The following is a 14,024-nucleotide window of genomic DNA, read 5'->3' on the forward strand; positions in this document are numbered from 1 at the left end:
CTGCTGGTTTAATTTTACTTCCTCTACTTTGTCAAGTTTTATGCCCTTGGTGCTGCGTCAGAGCCTTTTTTTTAAGGTGGAAAAAGTCGCAAATTAGATGCTTGTTTTGTTCACTTAAATGCAAGACTGTAATCTATTTGTACCTTCAATTAACTTGGAACTATTCATGTATATAAGTGCTAAAGCACATCCATGTGGCGTTACTGACACCTAGTGACCAGTAAATAAACATTACTAGATATCAGCTTTTTGATCATTTCTCTTTAAAGGAGGGTTGCATATGACGTCACATCTGTTTTTCTTCTTTGCGGTTTAACTTACACAATGGTCAAGCAGCTCGCTAGATCTTGTCTTTAGATATATGGATAATGTTTATCTATAGCTTTTTTATTTAACATTCCACACCCCAACACTGCTTTACATAACAATCAGTAATCATCATTTCAATATTGATAACAATAATCTTAATTATTACTTTGGCCATAATTGGCAGCCCTAGATCTCATACACGAAAACTATTTTTATCGATATGGACAAAAAGTGCAGTTACGTCTCATGGCCATGAGGTGCCATCTTTCAAAATAAATAAATATATATCCATCCAGCCATCTTCTTCCGCTTATATATATATATAAATAATACACACAAACACATGCTTTAGAGCCCCTGCTACGAAAGAAAATTATTTTTGCCTTGGTGCCCTTCCAACTTGCCTCGGTGCCGTAAAATATGAGCTCTCCTTTAAGGAGCTTGCCTTGACTTTAAAACGTTCAAATTTGAGGCAGAGCGAATATCTCCACATATGGTCGAGGTTTATCCAAAGAGTTTCGCACGAGTCTGTCTTTTTCAATACGGTAGTAACCCAAAGTTGTCCTCAATAAATGTCCTATTTCTCTCTATCCTCCTGTTCTGGGGCAGACTGGCTTGTGCATAAACATGCGTCCTCTGCTGTCGCCATTTCTAATACAAAGTAGTAGTATAGTTCTAACTCATTCTGTCAGACTCCATATGGAAGTGTTAAAGACTACAATATTCTTGACAAGATGGAGAAGCAGTCGAAGTGGTGGCGTATAAAAAAGGCCGCCCACAAAACAGAGCACACTGAGGAAACACACAGAAAGCGGCTGGAACAAATATACAAAATGTTGACCAAAAAACACCATCGTAAGTATTGCAGACCACAAGGAAGTGTTTTTAAATGTAGATTAAAAATACCATATTGTGAAAACCAACGAATACGCACATTTCCTGATCAAACACAGTGAAGAATCTTGATATGAGGCTGCCACCAGGCTTGGCGAGCTGTTTAGTACGCAAGTGAACTTACCAGTTTTTGTGTGCCACGTTTAGACTTAGGCTAGTCCAAATACAAGGTAGAAACCAGATGAAGCAGAGGCAACTATTTATTCTCTGCTTTAGTGCGCAAGCAAGCTAAAAAGTATCTGAGGGCCCTCAGTGGTCAGCACTCAGCGTAGCTTTTTCTGTTAGTCAGCATGTCACCAACATAATGCTGGAAGTAACATTTTTACATCATGACGTTCTACATTGTAGAAACTACATTCTGTGTAATGTATTTAATGTAAGTGTGACATTATATTAGATATTGTTAAGCTCTGCTAAATGAATAAATTAACCAAGCTGCCAATATTAAAAACGTCTCTCAACAAGGGTTGGGTATCGAGTATCGATTGGAACCGGGACTAATTTTCTGATTCTCCCGGAATCGTTCAAAAGTTTAAATTTCGATTCCTAGTTTCGATACCCAGTCCGCCGACCGGAATAAGAAGCCGTTGAACACAAACGAAGAAGCGCCCACCGCCGGAAGTGTTAGCATAGCCGAGCCTGTCAGTCAAGCATGGATAGCGGGCGTCGGCGGTTGAAAGTGTGGCTTTATTTTACAAAAAAAAGATGAAATATCGGCGAAATGTAACACGTGCAACAGGACTGTTTCGTGCTTACGAGGGTGCACGTGGAACATGATGAAGCACCTCCGAGTTCATGGAGTACAAATAAATGCGTGTCCCGTCTTAGACGCGCTGGGCCGACCGTCCTCCTCTGCCCCCGGAGCTCTCAGAGTCTTCTACCTGAAGAGAGATTTCCCCACCAAGAAAGAGTGGAAAGAGTGTCCACAGTATATCCACTCGAAAAGGGAGTGCTTCTTTAATGGAAACCACACGTCCATTTGGACCACCTACTGCTTGCAACTGCGTAGTCAAGACAATGTCACCTATTTAAATGAACCAGCCTGGCACCTCAGTGACTGCACTGTAGTCCAAATCCGGTAGGTAAAACAATATATATGCAATAAATGTGTTTTGCGCCAACGTTGAGGCAGCTAACAAATTATCCCGCGTATTTTTTTAATAGACAATATACAACCTGCTAGCCAGGCTCCGTGATGTGCTCAGCGTACTCCGTTCACCGTAGCGGCAATGGGGAAGATGTCGGTGCCACAGACGGAAGAGCGCCACAGAAAGGTCAATGCACACATAGTCAAAAGATATTTTGACTTTTCAGAGGTGGAATCTCCAACATTTAGGTTAGTTAAGCAATAACGTTAGACCTAACCTAATTGATACTGGGCTAAACAGTAACAGCAACATTACATGTTTGTTTATGTTTGCAGGGATATGGTGAAAACTCTCAACCCAAAATACATACCACCTTCCAGGGAATACCTGGCAAACAAATTGATCGGAACAAGAAGAATCGGAATCGAGAATCGTCAGGAAACGGAATCGAAACAAAGAATCGGAATCGTTCGAATTCAAACGATACCCAACCCTACTCTCAACTGGACTTTCAGAAAAAAAAAACAGAAGGTAACCATACTTTTAAAACAAAAGTACATTTTCCTGAAGAAATATAGGTGCAAGTACTTCTGATGAAATAAAAAGGGAAGAGAAATTTTGTAAAAGTAAAAAAATAGGATAGGACTAAGTACTTGCTAACATTATACTGAAAATTAATTTGTTTCATTTGCTTGTTATGTTAATAGGGAACGTTCAATAAAAGCACATCGATTTTAAGTTTACACAAAACTCTAAAAGGCATCAGTGCCACACCTGGAATGAACCTCGCTGCAAGTCACTGGTGCATTTGTGCTTCTGCTAATTGAGGTAATGCATACATGATTGTGTCTCCACCAGCTTGCGCGGAGCAACTCCGGCCAAGGCTAGGGGGCCTTCAACCTCCGAAACAAATCTCTCATGCACATTCCCATGTCTATGAGCTTTGAGAAAACACACCTCCTTGCACCTGTGTTTATGTCCTGATAAACTAACTATAGCAACTATGCATCGGTCTCGCTCTACTGCGGGACACTTGTATCATACTGCTCTGTGATCTGTCAACTGTCTCCTTCTGCAGAATAAAATTACAAACTAAATTTGTTGTCATTAAACTGTTTTTAGCTCTTCTTTTTACGGGTGCTGAGAGAAGGAGGGTCAATTTCAAAATATTCAGCCGCTTGAGATTATAAACGTAAAATTTTGCTGCAAATCGCAACTTTACGGATGCTGCGTCTGTGTGTTGTGGTTATGGTGTCACTGGCACACATGAGTTTTTCGTAGCAAACATTTGAGATGTTCCCTCAAATGGGATTATCTGAATTTGTCCATTAGCAATTCACACAGCAATTATTTGAGGTGCAGCTTCAGTTAAAGCAAGACAATTCAGTATTTTATGTGGTACTATATGTTGCATTAACCCCTGTGTTATTCAGCGAGACTAATCTGTAAGTCTACAGAAAAAAAGGGTTCATACTTCGGCAGGGATCAGCTCCCCAGTCCGGGCAGCCCTCTCTGCTTCTCCAATCAGAACGCGTAGAGCAGCGTCGGCGGCTTCCTGTTTGCCCTGCTTCTTGTTGGACGCACACACCGGAGGGAACCAGCGTCCACCGAGTTTGGCCTGGTAGGTGAACCTGAGCAGGAAATGCAATCAGGACTTCCATGTCAGCATTTTAGACTTCAGAAGACGTGTTCCATGGCCGCTGAAACATACTTGGGCTCGTGTGCAGACCCAGACTGCCCCACCAGGCGGATCTCGGCAGCAAATCCTCTGGCCCGGGCGTATTCCAAAAGGCCGGACACTGCGTTGTTGTTCAGGTGGTTGATGAGGTCGCCAACCCCCGCCTCGTGGGCTGCTCGCAGCTCATCGGCCGTCAGGGGTGGCAAAGAAGGGCAAGTGGTCCCACAGTTATCGCTATCGCTGTTGGAGCCAAGAGGCAACTGGGGCTGGACAGGAGATGGCAAAGGATATGAAAACATTATTTGAACAAAGAGGGAATAAAATGTTTAGTTACAGCCCAACTGGGAACATCTCTCTTATGCTCATTTTGTAGCTCCTCACCTTGTTGAGCTGCAGCCTCCCGTCAGCCATTAATTCTTTGACGGCCTCCTCTGCTGCCAGCTGGCGCGCTGCCTTTTTGCTCGGAGCTGAGGCCTCAGCAAACAAAGACTCTCCAACCTTCACTTTGTACATGAATCTGACAACACACACGTCAAAGAGTTAGAAAGGAGTCTGACGTCAAACACGATGCTTCCGTGACTGCACTGGATCCTTGTTGTATTCCTTTATCAAGTGAAACTACTCCTTAAAGCAGGGGTGTCAAACTCAAATACAGAGTGGGCCAAAATTTTAAACTGAACAAAGCCGCAGGCCAAGGTTGAACACATTTACCTTTTAATAGGGACCCAAACAAGTTTTGCATTAAATATTGAACAAGCGAGACTTATATAACTTTATAGTGACATGCAAAATCAAGTTTTAAATAATACTAATAATTTAAAAATAGCAATGGTATATCACATCAAATTTAAATAGAAATTGAATGCCTCTTTTCTATTTGCAGCCTTCTCAGGTAAATATCAAAATAAACTTTTCCCACAGGCTAATAATACATTTTTATATTGTAGCGTCCAGGAAGAGGTAGTACTGCAAGGGGTTCTGTGTATTTGTTCTGTTGTGTTACAGTGCAGATGTTGTCCCGAAAATTGCTTGTCATTCTCGTTTAGTGTTGGTTCACAGTGTGGCGCATATTTGTAAAAGTCTTAAAGTTGTTTATACGGCCACACTCAGTGTGACCTGTATGGCAGTTGACCAAGCTTGCATTGCATTTGAGTGAGTGTGTGTAAAAGCCACATATATTATGTGACTAGGCCGGCACGCTGTTTCTACATAGGAAAAGCGGACGTGACGAAAGGTTTTAGAGGACGCTTGAGGCAGTGCCTTTAAGGCACGCCCCCAATATTGTTGTCCAGGTGGGAATCAGGAAAAATTTGGGAGAATGGTTGGCCACTGTGATTTTCGTGAGGGGCACTGAAATTTGGGAGTCTCCTTGGAAAATCGGGAGTGTGTGTGTGGGGGTTAGCAAGTATGAGTATTAGCGGTGAATGTGGCGTTACAGCGACACCGCCGCTGTATAATACCGGTGGGCCAGCTCTAATGTTAATTTGATATTGCCTCAAGGGCCAAATGAAAATACACGGCGGGCCAAATTTGGCCCGCGGGCCAGAGTTTGACACCCATGCCTTAAAGTGTCTTTGAGTATACAATTCGGATTATTGCTAAAATGAGGGAATTGGCAGTCCAGACAAGACAGATGAATCGATGGTTTAGACAAGTGCGTACTTGTCAGCTAACTGTGGAAAGGCATTGACTACAAGTACAAAGAGCATATACAGTCCGTACCGTGGGTCATGTGGTGGGCCAACTTGGCCTGTGATGATGAATTCAATGGGGTTGCCGCTACGTTGGCTGTATTCCATCAGGACCGATACCGGATTCTTCCCCCCAGGCAGAGAGCGTGACAGAGGCTGGCGGGATCCCTCGGCCATCCCCATGACTTCCACACTCCCAGGCCCAAAAATACCCCCTGACCCTTCAATGGGAGCCTGGTGTTGAAGACAAAACATTTTTTGATCAATTTCATGTCATTTTTTGTAAAGAAGACAACATACATTTAAGTGCATACTTACACTAGATTCGGAGAGTATGTCCATTTTATCCTGGTCCATGCCTGCGGTACTTCCTTCACCTCCAGTACTTGTCCCTCCCTGCATTTCTCCAAAGAGAATCAGCAAGGTGGCAGAAGCTGCGTCTTTTTTCGCAACCTTCTTTGTGGACGCTTCCGCTACTGGAAAGAGTCTCCCGTTCAGCATCACCTGCATGCGGAATCTAGCAGAGGAAAGCAATTGTATTGAGGACTTCTGAGGTTAAATGATATGCCACCAAAAGCAGCCTCACCATACCAAATTAAGAGACAAACCTTGGGTCATGGGAAGGTCCTGACTGGTCCAGTAGTAGGAACTCACAGCTGTGGCCCAGAAATTGTGCGTACTCCATCAGGCCGCTCACAGGATTCTTCAGCCGAACCTCTTGCAATTTTGCCCATAGGTTCTGTGCCGGCGGGGCGGCCAATGACACAGCGACAGTTCCCTCAGGGTTGGCCATATCTGCCGCTTTATTAGAGTCTGTCTGCTTGCGAATGGCATTCAGGAATTCTGGTATTTCATCAGAGGCCCACTGTCCCTCGCTGGTCTCTGTCCCCTGATGTACATCTAAAGAGGGGGACTGAATAGTGGCAGGACAAGTGACCGTAAACCAGAAAGGATATCAAAATTAGGGAGCATTCGAATACAAAAAAAAAAAAAACGGTCAACAAAAATGGGTTTAGCGTTTAAAATGTTCTCCATCGTACAAAAGAGACCTTGCTATAGTGAAGGATTATTTGTAAAAAGTGGATAACGTGCAAAATAGCCCTTTTCAGACAGTCTGTCAGAGAAAGATGAATAATCACAACTCATTAGCATCAAAGCTATCCATCCATCCATCCATTTTCTACTGCATGTCCCTCTTGGGGGGGATACACCCTGGACAAATCGCCACCTCATCACAGGGCCAACACAGATAGACAACATTCGCACACACATTCACAAAACTAGGCCCAATTTAATGTTGCCAATCAGCCTATCCTAAGGTGCATGTCTTTTTGGGGTGGGAAGAAACCGGAGTACCCGAAGGGAACCCACGCAGTCACGGGTAGAACATGCAAACTCCACACAGAAATAAATGAATAACTTAGATTTATATTGCGCTTTTCTAGACACTCAAAGCGCTCACAGAGAAGTGGTGGTAAGCTACATCAGTAGCCAGAGCTGATCTGGGGTAGACTGACGGAAGAAAGACCCCAAGCGGGGCTCGAACCCAGGACGCATCAAAGCTACTCAATACTAAACTGTGTTTTGGCCAAAACACGTTGACTAAACTATTGTGGAAACTCTGACGATTAAAATTGTAGAAAAACAACTTCGATAATGTAGTTGCTCATAAGACGACCCGTGAAACTTATTCTACGTATATTCGGACAATTCAAAAGGTAAACAAAATGAAGTGATTTGGTACATACCGTTTCAGTCTGCTCTGGTATCCAAGTTTCGTTAATTGGCAGTGGCTCAGAGTCTGCTATTATTGGTTCAGGCAGTAAGAGAGACTCCTCCGCCTTCACCTCAGAAGCAACCTCGTCCACCTGACTGCTCTTGGTGGCTTTGAGGCTCCTCATCATCTTCTCTCTGCGGTGGGTGGAGAGCTCCCAGGTAGGGGGATTGACTTTGCTATTCTTCACGACATCACCTTTTTTATTCAGGTCATAGAGGGTGGAATTGACCTGGTTGGAAGACCTCAGACCCATATTTTTGGCCAGGACGAGTGAAGTCACCTCTCCTAAATTCAGGAGCTGCTGCAGAATGGCCTCCTTCTGATCTGCCATGGTGGATGGTTTGGATGGATCAGGAAATGGGTTGGTTTTAGGGTTCTGTTTCTCCTGCGGACGGATTTTTTCTGGTGAGTGAGATGCTTCCGAAAGAGAAGACTCAGAAGAAGAGAAAAAAGGTCTTATTTGTAGGTCAGAATTGTCTTTTTCTACCTGTTCTCCCTCGTCTAATGTTTCTGTTTTTATTTCTTGCTTAACTATAGGTAGTTGGGGCTTTTCCTGTTCCTCAACACTGACCGGTTCTTTGTATAAAGCCCACTCTGGAGGGGAGAGTCCTTGCTTAAAGGCTTTCTGTGAACTTTCTAAATCGTACAGAACCTGGTTTACTATCTTTTTGCGAAGACGTAGTTTTTTGCCCAGCAACCTAGCAGAGATACGTTCGTTTGGTTTTAGAGCAGCCAAAGCCAGGTACACCTGGTATTGGATTTCTGGAGTGTAAAGGATGTGACTTTTATGGAAGCGTGTTGAGAAGTCTTTGCTCTTGGTCCTATTGTGGTAGAGTGACAAGCTGCTAAAACTTTCGCAAAAATTGTTATCTTGTATGCTCAGATCACAGCTGGAGCTTAAGTATGTGGTTTGAAACAGGTCTTGGGTCAAGCGTTTGGTTGATAGGTGTCTTTCATTTGCTAGCCACGCGAGAGATGTGTCCTGGCTATAACATTTTCTCTCGTTGTTGGTCTTTGGATGTCTACTGTAACCTGACGGCAGCTGTTGGTGGGAGAAATCCGCTTTGAATCGCGGCGCCTCAACTCTCTGTCCTCTCAGAAACTGGACCTGCAGGTCGCGAAAAGAACTGGACACTGGATGGGGATCATACCTCGAAGGATGTGAAGTTAAGGTAGCAGGAGTCGGAAACTTTTTTGTGGGGCTTGGGATGGGCAGAGCAGGGGGGATAAGAGGAGTCGACCGTAAAGTGGAGGCAACAGCACGAACAGGTCTGCTGTAGTGACTTGAAAATGACTCCTGGGGATGAGGGTCACTTCTCGGAATGCCGGCGGATGGGCCAGGCAGTTCGTAATGCTCTCTTTGCTGGAAAAGGAGTGGTGGGTGCGGGTGGAATCGTTTTTTGGAAGACTCTCCTCTACCTCTGCTCATAGCGCAGGGGCTGAGAAAGAAGGGTTTCGGACAGCTGGTTATGCAGCTTCTTTCTTAACCTGGGCCTACCAACAGCAAAGCCTGATACCAGGTCAGACAAGGACAGAGCACCTGGAATACAAAGAAATATAGCAGTAAAACATTAGACACAACTGTAAAAAAAAATATGTACAAGTAACCTGAAATGATCAAGTGTCTCATGAACTGAATATGACTTCATAGAGTGTTCTTTTACCAACACGAATTCTTACACTGTTATCTATAAACTTTTATCAGGACAATAGTGGTAAAGATGAAACTCAACACCAAGGAAACTTTCTTTAAAATTATTGTTGTGTCATTCAATGCGTATATTGCAAGGTGACATTCACTCTCCAGTCAGAGTCGCACTGAAACTGAATACCAGGGTAAAAGGACAGTGATGAATAATTTAGGATCTTATAGTGACTATTCCGTTTTATTTTGAGCCTTACATTTTTTTTTTTGATGGATGTGAATCCGAGGTAGTAAAATGAGATGGCGTTGCAGACAAAAAAGGACACTGGTCAATGAAAAGGCTTAAGAAAACACAATGCCAGGGGCAAAAGGACAACTTCACATGCAGCACAAGTTCAGTCATGACTGTAAATATTCTATTCAACTCCTGAACCTCTGCACACACAAAAAGGTAAAACAGTTGTCAACGCAAGCAACCTTTACATCAGGGGTAGGGAACCTATGGCCCTAGAGCCAGATGTGGCTCTTTTGATGACTGCACCTGGCTCTCAGATAAATCTTAGCTGACATTGTTTAACACAGTAAGTAATGAATAATTCCGGTGGTAATCACAGTGTCAAAAATAACGTTCAAAATATAAAACATTCTAATGCAGTTTAATCCGTCCATCCGGTTTCTACTGCACCTGTTCAAAGAAGTCGCATTAATTGTAAGAAGTATTTTATTTATTGTTGGTTAGCTTCAGAATAACAATGTTATTAAAAAGAATAAGAGATTTATTATACTCTAAAAATGTTGGTCTTACTTAAAAATGCACACATTTAGTTGTATTCAGTCTTAAAAAAAATATTATATGGCTCTCACGGAAATACTTTTTAAAATATTTGGCTTGTATGGCTCTCTCAGCCAAAAAGGTTCCCGACCCCTGCTTTACATGATACATGTGCTTTTTTTCTCAGCAAATACACCAGATGGTGGCGCAGGTTCCAAACCCGAAAGTTTGACTCCATGAGGCTGATTAATGTTGTTTTACAAAAACGTCTTAAAGACGCGTTTTTTAAATATGGCCAGAGATTGTTAAAAGACATGGCCGATGATTTTCAAAATGCCTTTGCATGAGCACGGGCAGGATATAGCAATTAGTTAAAATATTTATAAATATTTGGCGATATTGCCAGGGATGTTGTTAAATATAAGTCCTGCGTTTTTTAAACCTTACGATTTGAAAGGACGCAGTCGCAGTTACTAGCCCCATTTCTCCATGAAAAAAGATACAGATTTGTGACACAGGAATACTGTATGTCGATTATAGCCGAGACGTCAGTTGCTGCTATTTTGACTATACTTGTTTGCATGAGAAGGATTCTTTGTTTTTATCAGGATTTATAGTTATTTTTGTAACAACCTAATGTGCATCACAGTTACAGTATAAACAAATATTTCTGAATTAAGTTCATCTATGTTGTTAGCACATGCCTAAAAATATCTTAAGCTGAATTTAAAAGTTGATGGCTAAATTAAGAGCCACTGAATGGGTGTGTACTTCATAATGGATTAATTATTAAGAAAGTCAATGACGAGCCGACAATCAAAATAGTCGTTAGTTGCAGCCCTTGTATATCGCTGTCAGCAGACCAGACACATTTTGTTTCAACCCTGTAACCATCAACTCAGCGCAGACATTATTACCTGTACACAGTATGACAACATGCTAATTTAGCGGCTACCAAAACAACAGGTCAGTCTTTCTTCAGGATTTTGTTTCAACAATTAAAAAAATACAAACATCATAATAAATAAGACCCAGGTTTCTATAGCTCGATGCTGTGCTCATCCATGTCGATTGTATTTTAGCTTTTAGGGGATGTGCTGTAAAAAAACAAACTACTGTTTTGGCAATCCAAGACGCAAGTACTGTGGTGTGATACGTATCATGAAGTCCTATCATATTAAAAAAATATTAAAAAAGATGGGAGCATGTCTTGACCCCAATATGAAAATAACGCTAGCAGCCTCATTAGGCAAATGTTAAAGTAAACTAATGCTATTGTGATATGCGAATGTACAAAACTCCTATTAAAACCACAAAATAAATACAACACGTTTTTGATTTGTGGGTGACATTGTGCCGCTTGTTTTTCCAAGAATCAGACAACGACTTTTGTGCCGCTATAAAATGTGTTAGCATATTAGTTAATACTAACGGCACTAGCACGTAGAAATATACATGTAAATACTACTACAAACATCACACATATTGTTATATTGTAAAACTTACAAACATTGCTTGGCGTGATAAATGAAGATTCATTTCGAGCAGAAACACTGTGGATGGTTTTATTTCCAGTTCAAGGCATTAAAAAGGAAGTACATTTACAACCTGAACTTGTTCAAAACATGGCACAAAAGCACAAACGATAACACACATTTTTTGTGTCTCTGCTTAGGTTTAATAAAAACTGTTCAACACAAAACATTATGGCCTCTGGCAAAAAAAAATTCCTTAAAATAGCATTTTAAAAGCCGCACGGTTTCGAAGAGGAGGAAAAACATAGCAGCTTACAGTCAAGTCAATTTTATTTATATAGCACGTTTAAAACAACTTTTAAATTGAACCAAAGTGCTTTGCAGGTTAAAAAAAGCATAGAGCAACAGAAACAGAAAACAAACAACGAACATAAACAAAGAATGAGCTGCACAAAATAGTGCAAAAAGATATACGGTAAAAGGGGACGAATAAAAGTAAAACATTTGCTAAATAAAAATCGGGAATTAAGTGTAGGCCTCGGTCCTGACGCATTTGTGGAAATTTCAAGGATGTAGTGCAATTAAAGTCATAATTTTCTGAACCAAATTATCGCACGTAGAAGATTAACAATGAAGAGGGCAAGCATTTTGACTTTCGCAGTTAGTGAGACTTTTGCTTCGATGTCTGCGCCGAACAGCCTGTGGGCGAGCAGTCGGAGACATGAGTGATGGAACACTGACGTCACTTGTTGAGTTCCTAAAACATACTATTTTTGCCTGTTTTATGCTTATATGTCAACCATTTATTTTCAACTGTCTATGTTTGTGAATAATTAGGAAGTTTATCGTTTTTTGATGACGTATGGGCCGGATGACCTCGACACGATTGTTCCGACTGCAGTCGGATTCGATATACACCTGATTTATATCCACTAGGTCTGGGCGATATATTGAGTTTTTAAGATATATCGATATATTTTTAAACAAGATATGATTTAAGAAAATATCGTAATATTGATATAATTTATTTCACGTTAAAATGACCAAACAAATGCGACCCCAAAAGGGACAAGCGGTAAAAAATGGATGGATGGATAACCAAACGCACAAAAAAGCGATAAAGCGCCGCACTTTCGACAATCCAACACAAACACGAGCGATAAAGCGTCGCACTTTCGACAATCGAACTGAGTGGTAAAAAAAAACTGCTTTTGCTGAAGAGAAACAGACACAATCAAGGGGACGACTTTACCTAAAATGTCCTCAAGGTAGGGAAAGTTTCGATTTTCTTTCAGAAGTTAGGTTTCGGTTCTGTCTCACGTGACCGGAAGAAGGTTCTGTAATCCCTGCGCTGTTATTTAGATTGTTCACTTACTAACGCTAAAATAACGGCAATAAAAATATTGGGCCTTTTTTGACTTGTTTAAGCTCAACAACAAGTTAATGTAAAACTAAGTCCGTTGAGGTCAGCAAAGTTGAACGCTGTCAACATTCACCACGCAATAATAAAAATGCACACTTGAGTCCTAAAAATGCTAAATATGCTAACTCAATGAGGTGGTTCGGGCATCTGGTCAGGATGCCACCAGAACGCCTCCCTAGGGAGATGTTTAGGGCGCGTCAGACTGATAGGAGTCCGGCTGGCCAGGGAACGCCTCGGGATCCCCCCGGAAGACCTGGACAAAGTGGCGGGGGAGTGGAAAGTCTGGGCTTCCCTGCTTAGGCTGCTGCCCCCGCAACCCAAACTAGGACAAGCAGAAAGCGATGGATGGATGAAATGAAAAAAATCTGACTTAAGTGGCCTTCAGTATAAACAAGGCCTTTGACTCTTGTGTGACATAAATGTCCTTCTTTTAATTAAAGAAACAGCCATCGATAATAACCATGTACACAGTAAACTATTGTATTTCCTTGAATTGCCGGAGGGCATATAGTATGCGCCTGCCTTGATTTACTGCCGGGTCAAACTCGCTTCGCAAAATAATTAGCGCATGCTTTGTATTACCGCCTGGTCAAACCCGTGACACTTCCTCTGTCATCATTTTCAAAATGGAGGAGGCTGATTTCAATACCGGTAATTTGAAATCACGTAAAGGGAAGAAGATTAAGAGCTATTCAGTAGGATTTAAGGTCCAAGCTTACATCGAACTCAAATTTTTTACTGCATGCCTTTGGTAAGCGCGGGAGTGAAAAGAGGTTTTAAATTAATTAGCGCCCCAATTCAAAGAAATACGGTATTTACAATATTGTATTTTTTGTTTACTTGCAATCAAAACGCCCCAAAAAGTTTACCTTTAAAACCATTTGTTTTGCACATGCTTTTTGACCAGGAAGTGTGTACCTCACCTTATGTTGAAGAAGACTCTGATGGAGATTTAAACGGCTCAAAAGAGCGCAGATTGAAGTCGGTGAGTGGAAAATGACAGATAAATACCCCCGCGGACAACAAAACTTGTTTTTGGGGATTTTTTTTAAACGCTTTTTAACAGCGTTGGGTTAGTATCACCAAGCACAAAAAAAGCGATAAAGCGCCGCACTTTCGACAATCCAACACAAACACGAGCGATAAAGTGCCGCACTTTCGACAATCGAACTGGGTGGCAAAAAAAAAATGCTTGAGAAACAGACACAATCAAGGGGACGACTTTACCCAAAATGTCCTCAAGGTAGGGAAAGTTTCGATTTTCTTTCAGAA

The 14,024-nt window shown here is 41.7% G+C and overlaps 1 protein-coding gene across 4 annotated transcripts in view; it reads right to left on the minus strand.

Annotated features, from left to right (window-relative positions):
- Positions 1 to 14,024, minus strand: part of adar (adenosine deaminase RNA specific) — a 32,847-nt gene that overhangs the window by 16,474 nt on the left and 2,349 nt on the right. For 2 of the 4 annotated variants that reach the window (XM_061881691.1, XM_061881693.1), the window contains exons 2-8: positions 7,409 to 8,977; positions 6,269 to 6,573; positions 5,979 to 6,177; positions 5,692 to 5,894; positions 4,351 to 4,486; positions 4,003 to 4,235; positions 3,766 to 3,922 (exon numbers count right to left, since the gene is read on the minus strand). In XM_061881691.1, coding sequence (XP_061737675.1) covers positions 3,766 to 3,922; positions 4,003 to 4,235; positions 4,351 to 4,486; positions 5,692 to 5,894; positions 5,979 to 6,177; positions 6,269 to 6,573; positions 7,409 to 8,866 — 2,691 coding nt within the window. In that variant the 5' untranslated portion in view covers positions 8,867 to 8,977. Of the gene's footprint in view, positions 1 to 3,765; positions 3,923 to 4,002; positions 4,236 to 4,350; positions 4,487 to 5,691; positions 5,895 to 5,978; positions 6,178 to 6,268; positions 6,574 to 7,408; positions 8,978 to 13,675; positions 13,951 to 14,024 lie in introns of those variants that run through there. The other 2 variants (XM_061881690.1, XM_061881694.1) reach the window with 2 other exon arrangements.

This window comes from Nerophis ophidion, linkage group LG21 (genome assembly GCF_033978795.1).
Source record: "Nerophis ophidion isolate RoL-2023_Sa linkage group LG21, RoL_Noph_v1.0, whole genome shotgun sequence".
Lineage (NCBI taxonomy): Eukaryota > Metazoa > Chordata > Actinopteri > Syngnathiformes > Syngnathidae > Nerophis > Nerophis ophidion.